At 41.6% G+C, this 20,940-nt stretch overlaps 1 protein-coding gene across 1 annotated transcript in view; it reads right to left on the bottom strand.

The window, feature by feature from the left end:
* Positions 1–20,940, bottom strand: part of ROR2 (receptor tyrosine kinase like orphan receptor 2) — a 535,539-nt gene that overhangs the window by 129,448 nt on the left and 385,151 nt on the right. The window contains exons 3-4 of the mRNA XM_030193600.1: positions 2,200–2,487; positions 1,241–1,271 (exon numbers count right to left, since the gene is read on the bottom strand). Of these exons, the coding sequence (XP_030049460.1) occupies positions 1,241–1,271; positions 2,200–2,487 (319 nt within the window). The remainder of the gene's footprint in view (positions 1–1,240; positions 1,272–2,199; positions 2,488–20,940) is intronic.

The following is a 20,940-nucleotide window of genomic DNA, read 5'->3' as shown; positions in this document are numbered from 1 at the left end:
TCATGCCCCGAGCCCCAGTCTCTGCACTCACAGGGCATCGTGCTGTGTGTCTGTGGTGTCCTCCGGCATCCCTAGGAGGGTGGCAGGTGGCCTGCACTGTTCTCTTCGGTTCTCCACAGTGCCTCATGAATGGGCAGGCCTCAGTTGCTCGGGTCCTGCCGGGAGGAGGGGGGTATCCCCAGGGAACACGCGCATGCACCAGGAGAACTCTTATTGACCTACAGGGGGACGGATGTTGGACACTTTCTGCGGACATCAGCACCAGGGGCTCTTAGGGAGGCTACATTCCACCTCCCATTGCCTTTGCAATGGGTCATCCTGCATCCAGCCTCTGTTCTTGTCCCCAGTCCTGGTTCCTGTCTCCAGCCCTGGTTCCTGCTTCAATCCAGGTCCTAGTCCTGCCGGGCCTGCCCTCCCCCCATGGGCTCTTTTCAGGGCCACCCCAGATCCCATCTTGCAAAGCCTGTCCCCAAGGGCTCATCTCAGAGCCACCCGTGTGCCTCTACTCCTCTGGGAGTGACTTGCCCATCATCAATCAGGACCCTCCAAACCCTCGTGGTGATCGATGATGGTCCAGAGGTTTACTCATCTAATAACGTGATGCAATGTTTGCACTCTTATGCTGGGAAGTGCTTTGTATTCTTTGACCCCTCTCAATTGGAATGATTAATTTCTAATAAGAGGTCTTTGACATAACTCTTTTCTTCAATTGTTTCTTAAATTCTCAGTAGGGTAGGTATGTTGGTGGACATTCAAAGGACTTAGAGTAATTAGATAGGATTGATATATCCTTATTTTCTTGTTTTTCTAAATTATGTTTATATATATTCACTTCTCCTCCTAGTAACGTGGACAATATTGGAATACTTATTTTCAGTTGTTTAATTATTCTTTTTTGATAACTTGAAAGTATGGATTTGATTTTCTTCTCTCTTTTCTGTATGTTGAAATATATAAAAGAAACCCAACTTATGATGTATCCTAAATAACCTTCCTACACAACTGGTGCCAAGCTCAACAAGGAATAAATACTGCTCATGCAAGAAAATTTCAGATTCTCAAAATAGCTCCTATTCCAGCATAATACTTCCAGTGGGGTGGGGGGGGGGGGGGGGAATGGTTCTGGCAGCACAAAGTAGATTTGATTCCATAAAAAAAAAATGTTCACTGGGCAAAGGGGAACTGAGAACAAGAAGGAACCCTCACTGATACAGTATTTAAAACGGTAAAAGGTACTTACTGAAAATTGTGATTTGGACTATGAGTTGGACCTAAAAAAAAAAAAAAAGAATTGAGAGGTTAGGTTCATGGACAATAGAGTTTAGCTACAGAGGGACTACAGAGAAATCAATGCATCTCTTTTAAAAGGAAAGTGCCTCAAGGTTCATGCCAAGGCTCTGGGTTTCCTGCACATAATTACACACAGTTACTTTTAAAACCACAAATAAAAATCCCATGAATCTTCTCTTCCGAAAATGTGAAAGTGCTCTATATCTGCTAAAGCACAGGGAGATGGGGATTATATACTTCACATTACTTCAATGCATTTTCAAAGAAACTTACCACATTTAACAGAGCCACAACATTCAGCCTACAAATGAAAAGATCCTGCATTCACAACATACTGCTTTCACAAAGCATGATGTCATGCAGTCAGCAGATATTAAATTATCATGGCACAGTTAAGGGCAGGCTCAGCCATTTACGAAAGCATTGAAAGCAGGGCTTTGCTCAGCACGCTGCTCTTCGCCAGAGATTTGCCTGACCCATCTCAGGTCACGTTTCAGCAACTTAAGGGTATGTTTTTAACATTTTTTTTATTTTACTAAAGAAATTCAGTGAATGATAAATTTCTTTCACTTTTTACTCCATAAGCAAGAATTTACTATGATCTAAATTACCTCTATATATCATCATGAGAAGGTGGATTGAGTTATATATACATACAGCTACATATATTTTACCTCCAACTGGATCATAATTTAAATTCATGATTTCAAGCTCATTCACTAACATGCAAAATGTCAGCTGCTATTTTACAGTCGCCAGATTATCCAACTGGTGTTTTGGACAAGATTTATTTTTCTGGCACCAAATTTTGTATCGTGCAACTGAGCATACTTATAAAGCTGGAAAGAAAAACAAAGGTGAGACAAGTAGGTCTTTCTATAATGTACCACCAATAGTGAAATGACTCACCAAGTCTGACAAAGAGAACTCCTGTTGCAGTGATGGTCTTTATGTCATTCGAAGCTACACACTGGTAATATCCAGTGTCCGTGGTATCAAGGTCCTGGATTCTTAAGCGTGACCCATAATCAGTCTTTCGTATGGTAATCCTCTTTGGTTCCTGCACCACAGGAGCATCATTTTTTAGCCAGCGGATGTTAGGCAGTGGATTTCCTGCCACCTTGCAATGTAGGGTTGCCGTCTGGCCCTGGACAATGGTGATATTGTTTACAGGTTCCACAAAAGTCAGAAAGTAACCTAGAAAAGGTGAAAGGTTAGAGAAGATCAAAAGTCCAATTGGAGCATGGAAATTGTGTGCCCCAAAGGCACTACCCCCTTTTTTTTTTAAGTTTCTCTTTTTTTTTCCACATACATTGCCTTAGAAAAGTCCTCACACACTTTTACATTTTTCACAATCTGAAAAATACAACAGCACAAAAAGGAGGAATTTGTTTCACTACAACACACTCAACTTCCAACATGAAAGAACAATCGTAGAAATTTTCAAAAAGTAACGAAGATGGCTTGATCGTATAAGTTTTCACATCTTTTGTCATAGCAAACCCAAAATATTTTATGCAGTTACGTATTTACATTCAGAAAGCAATAGTACATTTAAATCTTTCTAGATTTATACCCTGGATGCAACATATGAAAAATCTCACTCTCTAGCTCTTCAATCTCGATCTTCAGGGTAGTACATCCCACTCTTTGGGGTAGTTCACACTAGGCATCTATGCAATTTTTGTTTTTTAAATTTAAAAGCCAATCCAAACAATTAGGAGCCAGCAGCTAAGGCTTCTCTTGCTGCTCCCTCCTCCATACTGTTGTCTTCACCAAATTGGGCTGGGGGGAACGGGCAAGCCCTCCCAGGTCTACTGCAGCTCTTTAGTGCTTGATTTACTAGGACTGTTTCCCCCTGCTCTGTCTATGCAAAGAGTCTTTAGTAAATCAGACCCTTAATATGGCAATGCACAGCTCTGGCAGAAACCAACATCCCTCAGTCCAAAGCATGCTATCAACAGCATACCAACGCTCACTGATGGCTGTGCCTGAGGCATTTGCCTCTAGGCTTCATCTATCACCACAGCTCAGGCCCTACCAGTCTATCTGTCTCTGTCTCACTCATCCCCCTCCTCTTTTTTACTCATCCTGTCTTTCACCAACTCTCATCCTCACCCTTTTGCCCTAACCCTACATTGTGCCTGCTATCCCCCAGATACTCCAAGTTAACCAACCTCAGCTAGCTGATAGACCTCTAATTATTTTGACTTGGTTTTGTCTATGTCCAGTAGGCATGTACAGGGGTGGAATTTGGACAGAGCACAAGCAGAGTTCATAAGTATGTGCACAGATTATAAAATTGGCTAATGTATGTGTACACTTGATTAATTTAGATGTACAATTTAGTAATACCTTAAAATGAAGTTACTGTTTGCAGAGATTCCAGGATATGTTTCTTTAAGAGTTGAGCAGCTTTCAACTAGAGGAACTCATGGCAGGCTGTCACTCTGGTATGCATGGGGAGCTCTACTCCTAGTACAACACCACAAAGAGTAGCATCTTCTATTGCACTTGTACTTCTACAAATGGCTTTACATTTGAACAAACACCATCATTTTGACTCACCATTGAAACAAAAAGGGAAGGACCCTGCAGTATAGTTTTGACTATCTAACAGGGCTGTGGAATTGGAGTTAGAGTCACAGAGTTGGAGTCGAAAGCAATTTTGGATTGTCAGTCTGTAAAAATATATCAACTCTTACTCCAGTTTCAAAATAAAAAAATGTCATAATATATAGCAAATTTATCATTTTATACTATTTTTTTTTTGTTTAAGCTCTTTGTTTAAACTTCAAATAAATATATTTTATAATCTATTGGTCCTAATTTTGTACATAAAGAAATATCCTATGTTTCTTTAATTAGTCAATTTTCTCTTAGATTTACCATACATAGTAGGGAGTTGAAGTCAGAGTTGGATGGCAGAAAAACAGAGGAATTGGAGTCGAATGTTTGGGTTACCGACTCCACTGCCCTGCTATCTAACTCCAAATAATTGCTATGCAATATGTATTTCTGCATTACATGGGTGGAAAAACCGTAGTTACCTAGACCACCAAACTGGCAGTCTCTCAGACACCAGGCTGCAGAGAGTGGGCAGTGAATTTACAGACCAGCAACATCTCAGTCATGGAGAGTGAGGAATGCAGTTGCTGCCTGGAGGAGTCTTAGCCATCAACCACCTGATATTCAGTGCTTTTTAATAGCTTCTGGCTGGTTAAATCACCTTAAGCTGGCAAAGTGCAAATATTCAGTGCGAGATACCTACTACTATCTCAGCTGAATATTAGCGTTTAGTGGCTAGCCCGGTCACCGGCTATGTCGCGAAACATAGCCAGTTAGCGCCAATATTCATTGGCTAAGTTTAGTGGCCAGATAGACCCGCTATTTATGCAGGTCTATCTTTGGCCACTATAACTTAGCCAGTCAGCCAATGACTATCGGTTTAACTGGCTATGTGCATGACGACCCCCCCCCCCCCCCAAAAAAAAAAAAAAAACTCCAGAAATTTAATGCCGGTTGCAGGATATGACCCAGCACTGAATTTCTGAGTTTGTTACTGACTGTGGAAGGCAGCCCAGCTAACTCCCGTGTCTGCATACCAGCCCTAGAGTGTGTGACATGCAGGAGCTTTATCTGAGACCTAGTTAGGATGGTCAGTTTTGTTGCAACAATTTCAACTTCCTCAGTTACTAAGCTGCATGGCATGGAAACTAAATTGCAGACACAGATTCCACAAACTGACAGTTTAGAAAAATCTCAGTGGAAAATCTGAAAACTAATGCACCTACTGTTTCTCAAGACAAAAAAAATATATTTCTAAGAAAGTAAGAAAATTTTAAAACATCTTAATTTAAATTCTTAAATTTTCCACAATTGGATTTTCTTTCTGCAAGAGTTGCCAAGTTTTTGACTACAGTCTTAGGGTTTTCTTGCATGTTAGCCACATTGAACCCGATCCTGTTTGGGATAATGTGGGATAAAAATGTCATAAAATAAACAAATCCTGGGACTGTAGCTCCACCAATTCAAAAAATGTATTATTTGTAGGCATGCCCTGAGCTAATTGGCAAATTGCCGTGCTCTGCCAATTAGTGCAGGTTTAGCACGGGAGCCCTTATCACCTAGTAAACAGGTGGTGGTAACGGCTTCTGCACTATGGCCGCGTGCTAATTTGGAAATCAGCACATGGCCATTGATGTTAAAAAAAAAAAAATGGAAATTGTGGCCATTTTACAGCTATGCTAAAAGTGGCCTCGGCGTGCGGGAAACCCTTGCTCTAAATATAGCGCAGGTTGGGCTCCATAGTAACCTATGAAACTTTGTAAGTCTAAGTGCTTTCAAAATGAGCCCCTAATGTCTCAGAAATATTGGAATCATCTTTGGAGGATATTAAATTTAAAGCTACATGGTTGGTTTTGTTTGTTTTTCATCAAGATAAAGATGCTATGATGAAACTTTATTTTTGTGCAAAAGATACTAACTTCTATGCAGAAACAATTCAGGTCTTCTTGGATGTTTCAAAAATGACCCAACTTAGGAGGAAGCAATTTCTGCAATTAAGACAGCATGTGATTTCACTTGGGGGCCACATTTCAATTAAGATTCCCTTATAAATGTTTTACTTCTTTTCAGAGTCATAAATATGTTTTCTATGATGTATCTCAGTTAAGATTTTATCTTGAAGGCAGAGGTGTCTCCATTTGATTAATACTATTTGGCTAACTCAGATCTGTTACTTTAGGACATATATAATATGTTAGAGGAAATTGCTCTGTTTCTTAAAAATTGTTTTCTTTAGTTTGCCAGCTTCCTATGGTTTTCCTAATTCTTGTTTCCCCTAGATGTGGTCTATAATTTTTTAATTAGTTTGTTTATTATTAGTAGTAGATATTTCATTGTTAACTTTGTTTCCTATTCAAAGAACATTTTCTTTGATGAATATTGTAAATGCAATAAATTAAAAAATAAATAAAGGATTGTCAGCTTGGCGGAAAGGAGTACCCACCGCATTGAGAGGGTGCGACAAAGGTGGCTGCATTTTTCAGCCCCAGAGGAGTAGACTTGTCCTCATGTGCCACCCTAGGCACAGACTTGGTATAATTGTGCAAAAATCCCAGCTTGCACAGACAAACTCGGCTTAACCTTGACATAGACCAAGAGCTGCAACTTCTGGCAGTGAGAAAAAGCAGCTGCAGTCAAAGCCAAACATAAGTCCTTGACAGAACCGTCAGCACATACTTTTACCCACCAGAAAGGAGGCTCTGGTTAATGGCTTAGAAAAATTCCCTTATCATGCAGCTAAGTTTAATACATGATGCCTATGTGAAAAGGCAGAAAAAAATGCCTATTTTATCCAGCTAACATTGGTACCTAGCTTTATAAAGTAGGCTTCTATAATGCACTCAGAAAACAGCTTCTCCAAAGAAGGCGTAAATGGGTGCATGTACCTTATTGCAGGTAATTGTGCATTTTCTAAAATATACATCGCAGATCAGTCTTAGCTCCGCCCAAACTGCACCGCAAAAGCATACATGAAGCTCTTATAAAATTAAACTAGCACTTCTCCGCATGCACATTTCAATGCATATATATCCCTGTACAATTTTATAGGAGCCATTTTCTGGGTGCAAAACATACTTTACAAACAGAAAATGCTTTATTAAATTACTCCAACATCTGTATATGGTGAATTTATGCTTACCTAATTTTGGGCCCTGTTTACTAAGCCATGCTGTAGGTGCTAGCGTTTTTAGCGTGTGCTAATGCTAAAGACACCCATATATTCCTATGGGTGTCTCTAGCATTAGCATATTTTTTTTAGAGCACACTAAAAACGCTAGCACTCAGTAAACAGGGCCCTTTGTTTCATTGAATCCTGCCAGACCGGCCTAGACAAGTGGATTTTGTAGCACCTACCAGCAGATGGGGACAAAGCTAAACCGTTTGACTTCTGTATATAAGCCAATGCAGCTGAGAAATTAATCTGCTTTTTGTGTTATAGTTCGGAGTCTCTTATGCCTGCTCTCACAAGCGATCCTGTCTATCACATCCTGATTCTAACTTCATCACACTGAGTGATGGCCCCTAGGGATACTTTTCCTTATATTTAGAATGCCCAGACTTTCTTGGCACTGCAGTCTTCTAGAGTAAGATTTCAGATGGGTCTGTCAGCTCTGAAGGAAAAGAAATGACCAATAAGTCTAGAAAAGTAGGATGTACCAGAGCTTCCCTGTAGGCCATGTGGAAGAAAGCCCAAACTGCCTTTTATACTATTGTACCATATGCAGTCATGTAAGCCTAGCCAGTAATCCTCAATTCTCGGCACTGAACGGATCCACTGGCAACTCTGTGGCCATCTGCACTAGATCCATTTGGATCCCAATGAGTAAAAGCAATAAAACACACTCACACTGAAAGATATTAAAACAGACAGACATTTATTAGCAGCTTAAAAATAGATCACCAAACTTTTTCAGCATCATCTCAGTGTCCACCAGCTGGGATAGCCCCTTTTCAGGAAACCTGAGAGAAAGTTTGGGAACTGCATCATGCTCTTGAGCGGAGGGCTTTAGCTAGGAAGGAGTCTTTCCCTTATTTTTATAGTCCATAACAAACAAGTGACATCATAGTCAGCCGGCCTTCACTCATCCCCTGTTTGTTCCTTCTGCACATACAGTCTCCAACTGTCCTTAACCACTAGTCCAGCAAACAAGTAGTACATCCTCTTTTTCTGTTTGAGCTGCATAAGTTTGCATCACAACATGAGGGGTCAGCTAAAATGCAGGCTCCACACTGAGCCATACTCCAAGCCTATTCCCCTACAGATGCTTGAGCTGCAAATGACAGCCTTCTGGAGTTTGCTTTCATAATCAAGGTAAATGCTCTAGCACCTAACCTACGGCCAAGGTAACCGTATAAATAGTCAATCCTATCTTTATGTGGTTCACCATAGCTAATTAAGTGATGAATACTGCATTTAACCAGCTTTGGTTTGGCTGACTCTGTAAACTCAAATATTAAATGCCGGAGCCTGGATATAGCCCGTCATTGAATTTCTGGGCATAATGTCGGTGGCACTCAGCAAAACACCGCTGCTGGCTGAATTTCAACCCTTACATTTATCCCTATCCCCCCCCCCATCTCTACATGAAACAATGTTTAATGTTTAAAAGTATGTTGTCTAATTGAACATTTTTACAGGATCATTCTGGGATCGGTAGTGCAGGATTGAAAATGATTGTTGAATTTAATTATCACACTCTCAGAAGAAGGGTGCCTAGGACACAAAGTTATTTGAGTGGGGGGGGGGGGGGGGGTTGTGAATGTTCACATAGGGCAGTGGTTCCCAAACCTGATCTTGGAGGCCCCCCAGTCATTCAGGTTTTCAGGATAGCCACAATGAATATTCATAAGAGAGATTTGCATGCAAAGAGAGTGTATGCAAATCTCTCATGAATATTCATTATGGGTATTCTGAAAACCTGAATGGCTGGGGGAGGGGGGCCTCCAGGACCAGATTTGGGAACCACTGACCTAGGAGGCGTAATGCCTTTGCATGACCCTGTGCAGAACCTACCCAAAGAAATGCCCCAGAGTCCACACTCTCCTACACCCATCCCCAAGATTCCTTTCCCTTCCATATATATTCCCCAGGGTCCTGACAACTCCCTTCTCATCCGATTCCTTCCATACATAGCTGCCAAGAGTTTAGGCCAATACTAGATTTCTGGCAACCTATCCTGGTGCATTACGGGACCTGAAGCACTAATTTCAATGACTACAATAAGGACTATAATAGGGACTACAAATACCTCACAGCTTTGGGATCTAAGTTCAAAAACCAAGACTGACCAAAATGTCTCCCTCCAGGAATTGGATAACTTGTCAGTTCTGCCTTATGCTTTGGGCTCCTTCCAATTTTTGCCTATGGTATGAGTGGGACTCTCAAGGGCAGAGAAGAGCTGCGCCGTGTCTGCAATCTACTGAGACATGAGAAGAGGGGGAGATGCAGAGAGCAGGCAGTTCTTGCTTCCACTCCAGAGCTCCTGTGGTCCCACTGCCCACCATGTTGCTGTTCTTTATCCCATCCCTCCAGCAGCCAGAGGGGACAGTTCAAAGCCATTTTTTACATTTCCAGTTTAGAGCTTGTGTCAGCAGTTGGATGAGCCACATAAAAACTTGCCAGGTGGAAAGGGATGCAGTGATTTGGGAGTAGGAAAGGATATGGGCAAAAAACTAAAGAGAAATAGGAGGAAGAGGATGAGAGACTGACAGGAAGGGAAAATGATTAGTAGCAGGGAAGTGCAGAGCAGCCAAACATAAGAGCTCTTTACCTGTAATGGTAGTTCTCCGTGCACAGAAGATCTTATATACACACAGATGAATTGAAGTCACCATGACATGACTGACCCGGTCATTCTGCTAGCTCTGTAAACTTTAAAAGCCTGCTGCACGTCCCTAAATTCTCATCTAAATGCAAAATAGATATAGGAGATAACCACGCCCCCATACTCAGCTTCATAAAATAGCAATCGACAACTCAGGGAGGGAAGGAGGGAGGGACTGTGTGGCTATAAGATCTTCTATCCACAGAAAACTACCATTACAGGTAAGGAACACTTAATTCTCTTAAGTACATAAGTGTTGCCATACTGGGACAGACCAAAGGGCCATCAAGCCTAGCATCCTGTTTCCAACAATGGCCAATCCAGGTTACAAGTACCTGGCAAGATCCCAAAACAGTACAATACATTTTATTCTGTTTAAGCAGTGGATTTTTCCCCAAGTCCTTCTTAACAAAGGCTTATGGACTTTTCTTTTAGGAAGCTATCCAAACCTTTTTTTAAACCCTGCTAACTGCTTTTACTACATTCTCTGGCAACAAATTCCAGAGTTTAATTACGCATCCATGGACTAGAAGATCTTATAGCCACACAGATGAAGACTCCCAAGCTATACACAGGTAGACATAAATGTACATTAAATAAATGAAAATGTGAAAATAAAATATCTGATACCTATGACTGGTGGAGAAGTAAAGTTGTCGATTCATAAGCTGGAAGGCAATACTGCTCGATGGAAACGTGAATCAGCAGCTGAAGCAGTATCCAGGCAGTAGTATCTAGTAAAAGTATGGACAGATAACTGTAGCTGCTCTGCATATGTCCATCACTGAGGCTGATGTAGATTTGTTGTAGAGGCTGCCATTACTCAAAGGTTGTGAGCTGTAATATGTGGAATACTGCCAACACTTTGTATGGGATTATTCTGGTAACAAAAATGTATACAATTCGCAATCCAGTCTGACATTGTATATTTAGTAACTGAACAAGAGTGGTCCGGGCTAATTGACAGAAACAATTCTGAAGGTCTATGCGGAGATGCAGTATGTTAAAGGTAAATACTGAGTGCCCTTACACAATCTAGTGTGTACAATTGTTGTTGTCTGGTTGTCTGATGAGGAAGGGAGAAGAAAACTAGTAAAATTATAGACTGGTTAAGATGAAATGGAGAAACCACTTTTGGTAGACACTTTGGATGTGGACATAAAATTACCTTGTCATGCAAAACCTATGTATATGGAGGGTAATAGACAAGGGCTTGAATTTCTCTAATCTGGTGTGCAGATGTTATGGAGAGAAGAAAGGCTGCTTCCAAGTAAGAAATTTGAAATTGGCAGTTGTTATTGGTTCAAGGAGATTTTGTAAACTGATTTAGTACCATATGAAGATCTCAAATGACCGGAGGGATATGAATAGGTGGTTTTAAATTTAATAATCGCTTGAAAAAATGTTTAGTAACTGGGTGACAAAATACAGTACTACTACTACTACTTAACATTTCTAGAGCGCTACTAGGGTTATGCAGCGCTGTACAAATTAACAAAGAAGGACGGTCCCTGCTCAAAGGAGCTTACAATCTAATGGACAAAATGTCAAGTTGGGGCAGTCTAGATTTCCTGAGTAGAGGTGTAGTGGTTAGGTGCCGATCATCTAAGGGATTGTGAAATACTGAAAGGGCTGCTAAATGTACTTTGATTGTACACCAAGTTAAACCACAGTTTGAAATATGGAGGAGGTAGTCCAGAATTTTTGAAACAGAACAGGAGATTGGATCTGTGCTCTTCAGAGTACACCAACTATCAAATCTGTGCCATTTAGCAGCATATTTTTATTTTATTTTTTTTTTATTTTTGTTACATTTGTAACCCGCGCTTTCCCACTCATGGCAGGCTCAATGCGGCGGGCAATGGAGGGTTAAGTGACTTGCCCAGAGTCACAAGGAGCTGCCTGTGCCGGGAATTGAACTCAGTTCCTCAGTTCCCCAGGACCAAAGTCCACCACCCTAACCACTAGGCCACTGCTCCACTCCAAGTAGAAGGTTTTCTAGAAGCAAGCAAAATGCCCACCACTGATTGGGAAAACAGAGAAAATTTTAACTGCTTAGGTGGAAAAACCACACTGTTAATCGGAGTCTGGGAATATCTGGATGGAGAAGAGTGCAGTCTTCTTGAGTTAGCAGATCTAGAGAATGTAGAAGAAAGAGGGAGTTGAGCTGCTAGATTGTGGAGTTCTGGGAACCAGAGTTTTTCTGGGCCAATATAGAACCACTAGAATTTGAGTAGCTTTGTCTTGTATCACTTTTTATCATGCTCGTGGAATCATTGGAACTGGAGGGAATGCATAGGAGACAAAATGACCATGGGATGGAAAAATCATCTTCTGCTATGCGCTTCTGACTGGGCTACCTTGAGCAAAATTTGTGATGTTTACTGTTCAGTGGGGATTCAAAGAGGTCGATCTCCGGAGTACCCCACTGAGCAAATACGTCTTGAATAACTGTGGGCTCGAGAGACCGTTCATGTGGTTGAAGTCTTCTGCTTAAGAATCTGCTAATACAAGATAAGTCGCCTGCAAGGTCAACTTTAGAGAAAGATTCCAAATCTGAAAAGCATCGGAATTGAGATGTTGAGAACCCATTCCTCCGTGTTTATTTAGGTAGCACATGGCTACCTGATTGTTGATCCGGATCTGAATAACTTGACGATGAAGGTTTTGTTGAAATGCTTGAATTGCCAATTTGATTGCCGCCTCAATCTGTGACAACAGGAATATTTTCACAGATAAGGGATGAAGAGCCTGAATCCAACAGTTCTTTAAATACCGTTGTAAAGGGAGCATGTGAAGCCTTTCTAATGGTATGACATATACTGTCAAGGCTATATGACCTAGTAGAGTTAATAAGGTTCTGGCTGTTATTGATATTGATTGAAGATGATGAACCAGTTGAATGATTATCACTGATCTTTGTATTGGTAAGCACCAATGGAATGGATGTGTTCAGGTCTGCTCCTATAAATTCTAGTCTCTGCGATGGGTTGATATGGGATTTCTTGTAGTTGATCAGAAAACCTAACTCCAAAAGCAGTAGACTTGTGAGATTTAACGCTACTAGATTTTGAATAATCTGTAAAATCCATTTGTCTGTAGTGATTCTCTGCCAAGCAGGGTAGAATCTCTGAAGGCGGATGGAGATTGTCAAAAGTAGAGGTTTGTTTTGGTTGCACTGAAGCGACAACATTCTGACTTCTTTTATCTTTTGTGTTTCTGGGTTGGTAAGAAGTATGCTGACGTCCTAGTTTAGGATTATAAAATGGTTTGGTAGAGATGTAATTTTTTTTGCTGCTGATAATGGGATCTTGATAAGCAGTAAGAAGTTTTTATAATTTGATCTATTAAGTTATCATCAGTTTCCAGGTTATCTAGTATAGTACAATCATCCCTTAGACCCTCAATCAATTCTTTGACTTTATCACCAAATAGAATATCACCTACACATGGGGCATCTGCAACTTTTTCAAAAACTTCCTCACCAAGGGCAGAGGCTCACAACTAGGCAAGTCTGTGCGACGCTATGGCAGAAGCCACGCCTCTGATGGAAGTATCATAATTATCACGGGCAGCTCTAATCATTTGTTCCACCCATGCAATTTTACTAACAATACATGACAAACAAGGAGCAGTATGCTGGCATCCCGCCATGGGGATACATCGATCACGAAACGAGAAATTCTAGCAACCAAAATTTGTCTTTTGCAAATGACACAAAGATCTGCAACAGAACAGATACCCTGGAGGCCATATCTCAGTCAAGGACATAAAGAAAGTAATTCTATGAAGCTGTGCATTGTCAACATTTTCATGTGCTTATTTTATAAGTTCAAGAACACACCTATTTGACTTTGCAAAATACTAGCACAGTCCTGAAAGAATGCAGCTACAACATGTAGGCACTGGCACTTGCATCAGTTCAAGGATTGGTGTAAATGTTAGTTCGAACCTTCTACAAGTACACACACAAGTTAACAATTTTTTTTCTCTCCATACTTTTATTGAGTTTTCAAGGTCCAAATATAACTGCATATATTAAAAATCCAGTGGCCAGACTACATAAGTACATAAGTAATGCCACACTGGGAAAAGACCAAGGGTCCATCGAGCCCAGCATCCTGTCCACGACAGCGGCCAATCCAGGCCAAGGGCACCTGGCAAGCATCCCAAACGTACATTCTATACATGTTATTCCTGGAATTGTGGATTTTTCCTCAAGTCCATTTAGTAGCGGTTTATGGACTTGTCCTTTAGGAAACCATCTAACCCCCTTTTAAACTCTGCCAAGCTAACCGCCTTCACCACGTTCTCCGGCAACGAATTCCAGAGTTTAATTACGCGTTGGGTGAAGAAACATTTTCTCCGATTTGTTTTAAATTTACTACACTGTAGTTTCATCGCATGCCCCCTAGTCCTAGTATTTTTGGAAAGCGTGAACAGACGTTTCACATCCACCTGTTCCACTCCACTCATTATTTTATATACCTCTATCATATCTCCTCTCAGCCGTCTCTTCTCCAAGCTGAAAAGCCCTAGCCTCCTTAGTCTTTCTTCATAGGGAAGTCGTCCCATCCCCGCTATCATTTTCGTCGCCCTTCGCTGCACCTTTTCCAATTCCACTATACCCTTCTTGAGATGCGGCGACCAGAATTGAACACAATACTCAAGGTGCGGTCGCACCATGGAGCGATATAACGGCATTATAACATCCTCACACCTGTTTTCCATACCTTTCCTAATAATACCCAACATTCTATTCGCTTTCCGAGCCGCAGCAGCACACTGAGCAGAAGGTTTCAGTGTATTATCGACGACGACACCCAGATCCCTTTCTTGGTACGTAACTCCTAACGTGGAACCTTGCATGACGTAGCTATAATTCGGGTTCTTTTTTCCCACATGCATCACCTTGCACTTGCTCACATTAAACGTCATCTGCCATTTAGCCGCCCAGTCTCCCAGTCTTATAAGGTCCTTCTGTAATTTTCCACAATCCTGTCGCGAGGTTAACGACTTTGAATAAGTTTGTGTCATCAGGAGCGTTAACTGATACATGCTTTGCCAAAGTCAAACTTATATAGCAACTACAGCCCAAGACATTCATAGGCATTCTCAATAGAGTCTAAACCAGTGGTTCCCAAACCTGGTCCTGGAGGTGCCCCAGCCAGTCAGGTTTTCAGGATATCCACAATGAATATTCATGAGAGAGATTTGCATGCAGTGGAGGCAGTGTATGCCAATCTCTCTCATGAATATTCATTGTGGATATCCTGAAAACCTCACTGGCTAGAGTGCCTCCAGGACAAGGATTGGGAACCACTGGTCTCAATTAAAGGTTACCAGATTTTTGTTGTGCAAATCTGGGACACCAGAGTGGAGCAGGGTGGGGCAGGTGGGGTGGAAAGAGGAGCATGTCCTTTCTCTGGCTGAATCTTCCCATAAAAACTATAACCTACTCTAAATATTTTGTTCCCTCATTATCTTAAAATCACATTATTTAAGCTTCTTATTTTAAAATAATACTGTATCTGAATATAACTTGCCCTGAGCAACAACTGAAAAAGGCATGAGCCAAATCCAAATCAATAAAATATTTAAGATGCAGTACAAAAAAGGCTTAGGCTGGCAGATACTGTATGTTCCACATAGAAAAGAATGAATTATGTACCAGAAAAGCCAAATCAGCTAACAAAAACCTAACTGTCCCTTCCATGTAAATATTGTGTGGAACACAGATTCAGGGCCTGAGACTTTGAACTGGCTGTCTGGTCATTTTATACTTATGAGTTATATTTTTCACTATCAGACAGCCAAAATTTCAGTCTTTGGCGTCTCTGGCTTAATTTCATAGCTCAATATCTGTCTTTCTTTTTCTCTCTTTCTTTAGTCTCAATTCTATTCCTTTTCTTGGTTCTTTATGATGTCATCCTTTATATTTCTTTTCTATTTCAGATGTCTCTTCCTTCTTTTTTTCTATTTCTTTCACCAACAAATATTTCAATACTTTTTCTTCCCAATTTTCTTTTCTTCTTTCTCCTATCCCTATCCATCCTGTCTCAATTTCTCATCCTTTTCCTTTGGCATGCTATTCCAATATTTTGTAGAGCTCTCTTCCTCCATGCTCTGTTTGCACTTAATAAAATCACTTGATCTTCCTCCTACACATTACTATCATAACCACATTTTCTCCCTCCCCACACCTCTGGCATAAATCACTATGCCTTCATCATTCTCAAATACATAGTCCATGAACTCTCCTCCTATATATACATTGTATATGTCTCTCAGTGCAACAGCCTCCCAATCATATACATATCAGACATCCTCTGGTCCCAGAGCCCCCAATCACATACACAATGGCACCCCATATGCATTCCCTAATCCCAGAGTCCCCAAACAAATGCTCCCAAGTTTAAAGGCTGCTGCTCATCTTCTTTCAAGGTCCCCATCCCCCCACCACCACACACACACAACGGTGAAATAATTCAATGGTAATCAATTCAGTTTATTAAAAAGTGTTACTGCCCTCTCCTCCTGTGGTCTGATTGTTTCCCTCCTGCATGGGTGAAAGCTGGTCTGAACTGTACAGGAGGGAGAGAAGTTACTGGAGAAGAAGCGAGTGAATTGTCAGACTGTTGCTCTGTTGGTCAAGGAAGGGGACAACACTGCTGTTCACTTTTTCCTGGAAACAAAGTCTCTTTCTACAAGCAGTACCTCAGTCCCAATCCTCTCAAACAGCATCAGCATCAGCAGCACTTAATAGAGCACCAGTTTGATGTGCTGGGTCAGTCTTATGAGACTGGCCCTGTGAAGCACAGGAAATTGACAGGCTATTAAGTGTTGGTCCTGCAGAGAGTATAGGCAACTGGGTAGGGAGAGGGAAGGGTCATAAGAACAGGATCATTAAGGTAGAGATGTCAAGAGTGACCCACCCAATAGTGAGATTTACCACCCCAGTGATGGGCAGATGATCAAAAGCCCCCCCCCCCCCCCCCACACACACACACTGTTCCAAACAGAGCTCTAAAAATAGCGCTGGAACAGTGTGGGGCTTTACCATACCTATGATCAGAGACAATTGCATGAAAAATTAAGCACACAATTCTCTCTAACCCTGGGGTAGAAGTGCGGACTTGTTTAACAGGTCTGGGCTGTCAAAAGCCCAGGCCTGTCAAACACAGGGGTTGGAGGTCCATGGGACCACCAAACCCCAACTACCCCTGCCCCAAGTCAGGCGAAACGGGGGCTGGAGGTCCAGTGGACCTACGGTGGGTCTCCAGCTCCCCCTACCCCCCCCCCCAGCATTCCTGAGAAGTCCCTGGTGGCCCAGTGGGCGGCGGTCAATCCTCCCACCCCCCCTACCTTAAGTTGGAGGAGGGTGATGGCCTCCCTCCTTTTCCATCGGCGCCGCCTGCAAAATGGTGGCGCCTAGCCCTGCCCAGTGTATCCTGGGATGCACTGGGCGTGGCTTCAAACCATATAAGGGAGAAACTCCCTTATATGGTATAAAGCCCCGCCCAGCGCATCCCAGCCTCATGTCGCTGGGGGGGGGGGGGGGGGGAGTTGTCGGTCACCCACTGGACCACCAGGGACTTCTCAGGAATGCTGGGGGGGCTGGAGACCCACTACATCTATTGAAACAATTCAGCTATGTTTAAAGATCTCTCAAGAAGCAGTGTCTCAAATTAAATCTGATCAGATCAGACACAAGTCTGCAATAAAGACAGCCATCAGATGCATCAGATCCTAGAAAATATTCTAAAACCCTGTCTGATGCTATGGCAAACTAAAATTATGCTAAAATTTTGATGTCTCCTCAGTAAGGCCAACACACAATTTGTCCACTACAAGCACTGCACAAACTTGAGGAAACGCACACTCAGATCTTACATACCATAACAGCACTAACTCCCAGGACTCAAAAAGCAACAATTTTATCTGTGTAAATGTTTGAGATATATAGGATCACTAAATGAAAGAGGATGGAAACCAAGCATTGAGCACTTCAGCTCAAAACAGCAGTGAAACAACTTTAACTTTTTAAGAATGCATATGGGGAAGGAGGAGGGAGTAATGTAATCTACATAAAGAGGTTACAGCCCTATCTTACTGAGTTTAGGATGGGCCATTTTGGCCTTTTTTTCTCCCATCATCTACTCTCACTACATTACACTGCAGCAGGGATGAGTAAAACAAAGTTTTTCAGATAAACATATACAAATCTTCTACTAGACCACAATGTGTTATGAGTAATGCAAGTTTATGGCTCCTTGAGAAATACACACTTCTAGATTTTTCCTTTTAATTTGCAGTTTGAGGGAGAACAGGCGGCAGAAGATGACTTATTTTGCGATGGACTAATTTTAGGAATTAAAAATCTTTTAAGTTTTACATCCAAGATGATTTGAAAACAAAGGGTTTTATATCACAGAGTGGTCTTGAGGAGACACAATACTAAACTGCATCATAGACATAGGAGCCAACTTTTGAAAATACCGTATACACTTGACTACAAGCCAAGAGTTTTGGGCAAAAAAAAAAAGCCCAAAAATTGGGGTCTTGGCTTCTAGTCGAGCCACAAGAACTTTTCTGTGCTTCCCCTCCCCCCCTCCCAACGGTGACTGACACTTCTCTCCCTCTCCTACCCCCTTCTTCCATGGTGACTGACAATTCTCTCTAGCTTCCCGCTCCCCCCCACCCCGTACCTGCCCGCTGTGGTGACTAGCATTTTACTGCTCCTTCTTAGCTGCTGCTACCACCGCTGCCACTGACACAGAAGAGAAAGCAAGCTAGGCTGGTGTGGGACCTTGAGCATACACAGTTGGCTTCCTTTCAAGTCCTATGATCCCTGATGCAGGCGGTTTTCCCGCCAAAACACTGCCCACGTAGGGTCTTCACCTTTGGTACCTAAGAGAGTTTCAACTTGAATTAGGCTAGTATTCTATAAAATGGGCACCACATTGGCAACCTCTGGGTACATATATTTAGGTACACAGTTACAGAATTACTCTCTTAAAATTTATGAAAATGATAGGCTGCACTAGTTGCCGTTAGCGGCTGAAACCCATGGAACCAGCGGTACGTTTCATACAATGCAGTTAACAACATAAGAATAGCCATACTGTGTCAGAGTAATGGTCCATCTAGCCCAGCATCCTGCTTCCAACAGTGGCCAATCCAAGTCACAAGTACCTGGTAGAAACTCAGTTAGTAGCAACATTCTATGCTACCAATCCCAAGGCAAGCAGTGGCTTCCCCATGTCTATCTAATAGCAGACTATGGACTTTTCCTCCAAGAACTTGTCCAAACCTTTTTGTAAACTTGGATACGCTAACCGCTCTTACAACATCCTCCTGCAGCACAACATCCTCCAGAAGCGAGTTCCAGAGCTTAGTTATTCTTTGAGTGAAAAAATATTTCCTCCTATTTGTTTTACAAGTATTTCCATGTAATTTCATTGAGTGTCCCCTGGTCTTTGTACTTTAACGAGTGAAAAATCAATTCACTTTTACCAGTTCTACATGAAGTGGAGCCTTGGATCACAGGACATGGCTACTAGTAATGGAAGAGAATAAGCTAGAGACCAATCTACCTCCAACTTTATTTTAATTTCCTCTGCACATAAGAATCCTGTGTGCTTATCCAATGCAAGAAGTGCACACTTGTAATATTCCACTTTCTATATATTTTTGAATGTTCTGAATTGAGAAGTTTACAGAAGCCCTTCGAATACAAAACTGACACAGGCATTCAGTTGGAACATGGGCCGTGCTGGGCCCAATAATAAAATTTGCTTCCTCTGATCCAAGGCTCTGCTTTCTTTGATCCCATCCGGGCCTACTACACTGCATCTCTGTTTTTTTTTTTTTTTTTGTATTGCTGCTTCCCTCTGGTCTGATCTTTCTGTACATAATAACCCAAAAGACTTTGTACAACAAGCTAAATGCTTTGCTTTTTAGGATGGAAGTTCCTGGCATGCCCTCCAAGCAGCATTCGAGCCCTGCATTTCCTGGGAACTTTTTTTTTTTTTTCCAATTCATTTCACACATCACTTCTGAGCCAAAGTTAACAAATCCACTGCTTTGCTTACAAAAATCATCATTCACACTCGGCGCATTAGTCTAAATATTATTTGTAATCCTCTCTAATATTTGCAAAATTATATTTTCATTACTTTTTATTATTGAACTGGGGAATTAAGGGTTTAATTGCTCCATCTGTAACAAATTATCAAACAGAGCCTATAATCTTGCTCATTTTTGGATTCTGACCTCTTGTACACACGGGGTGGGTATAAGGTTATTTGGGGTCTTTAACAAACACTTCCAGTGAGCCTTTGATTGTTTTGTGCACATCCTACAGAAAATTCCTAATTCCCCCTTTATCTTCTCAACAAATATTAAAATTCATTTTAAAAACTACTGTCAGAAAGTCATACGTACCGAAGTTCACTTTCATACACATTCTCACAGATGATTTGTGAACGTCTGAGAGCTAGAATTGTCTTTAGAAAAGAGGGACAGAATGGTGCCACTCTCATGCAGATTTTCAATTTTCAGCCGGGACCCCCTGTGCTATGTGGCACATTAAGAATGCGAACATACTGTTCCACAGCGTCTGAGCCTCTCCCTGTACGCTGCCTCATAACAATCAGACCCGAGCCAGGATCATACAAGCCTTATTCAGCAGTGGACCATAGAGCAGCATTTGTACCCATAAATACTGGCACTATAAACTTCCACATTTTTTTTTACCCTAATTCATCCAAAACAATGACGGTGTCGGCATTCCTGTCAGCAGCAGGACGCAAAGAGACATCCAGTGTTAATGTATCACTCTACCACCAACCGAGAGCAGTCATTTTTCCAACTGCCTATTCCCTATTCTGGTAAACAAAATCCCCTCTATTCACTCCTCAAAGCTCCTGCTGTGTCTCAGAGGTGATATGAAGTGTAGTGAAGTGAAATATAGAGTGTGTTTTTCTTGGCAAAGAGAACCATAATAGGCTACAGTGCCGGACTATATAATGCTAAGCAGTAAGTTAAATGTTTAAGCTAGTAGGACTGGAGAAGGTAGCATACGTAGTTCAATAAATGGAATATTGAAAAAAAATCTGCTCATACTTTTCTCATATGCAGCAACCAGATTTACATTTGGAGGGCAAGTTTATAACCAGGCGCTTAGTTTAACATGCCTATTTCAAGCCTATAGCTGGTATAAATGACCACACCTACATTTAGAATAAAATGCGCA

This window comes from Microcaecilia unicolor, chromosome 2, assembly GCF_901765095.1.
Source record: "Microcaecilia unicolor chromosome 2, aMicUni1.1, whole genome shotgun sequence".
Taxonomy (NCBI): Eukaryota; Metazoa; Chordata; class Amphibia; order Gymnophiona; family Siphonopidae; genus Microcaecilia; species Microcaecilia unicolor.
The sequence above is the reverse complement of the archived record's forward strand: the minus strand, read 5'-3'. Positions and strand labels throughout refer to the sequence as shown.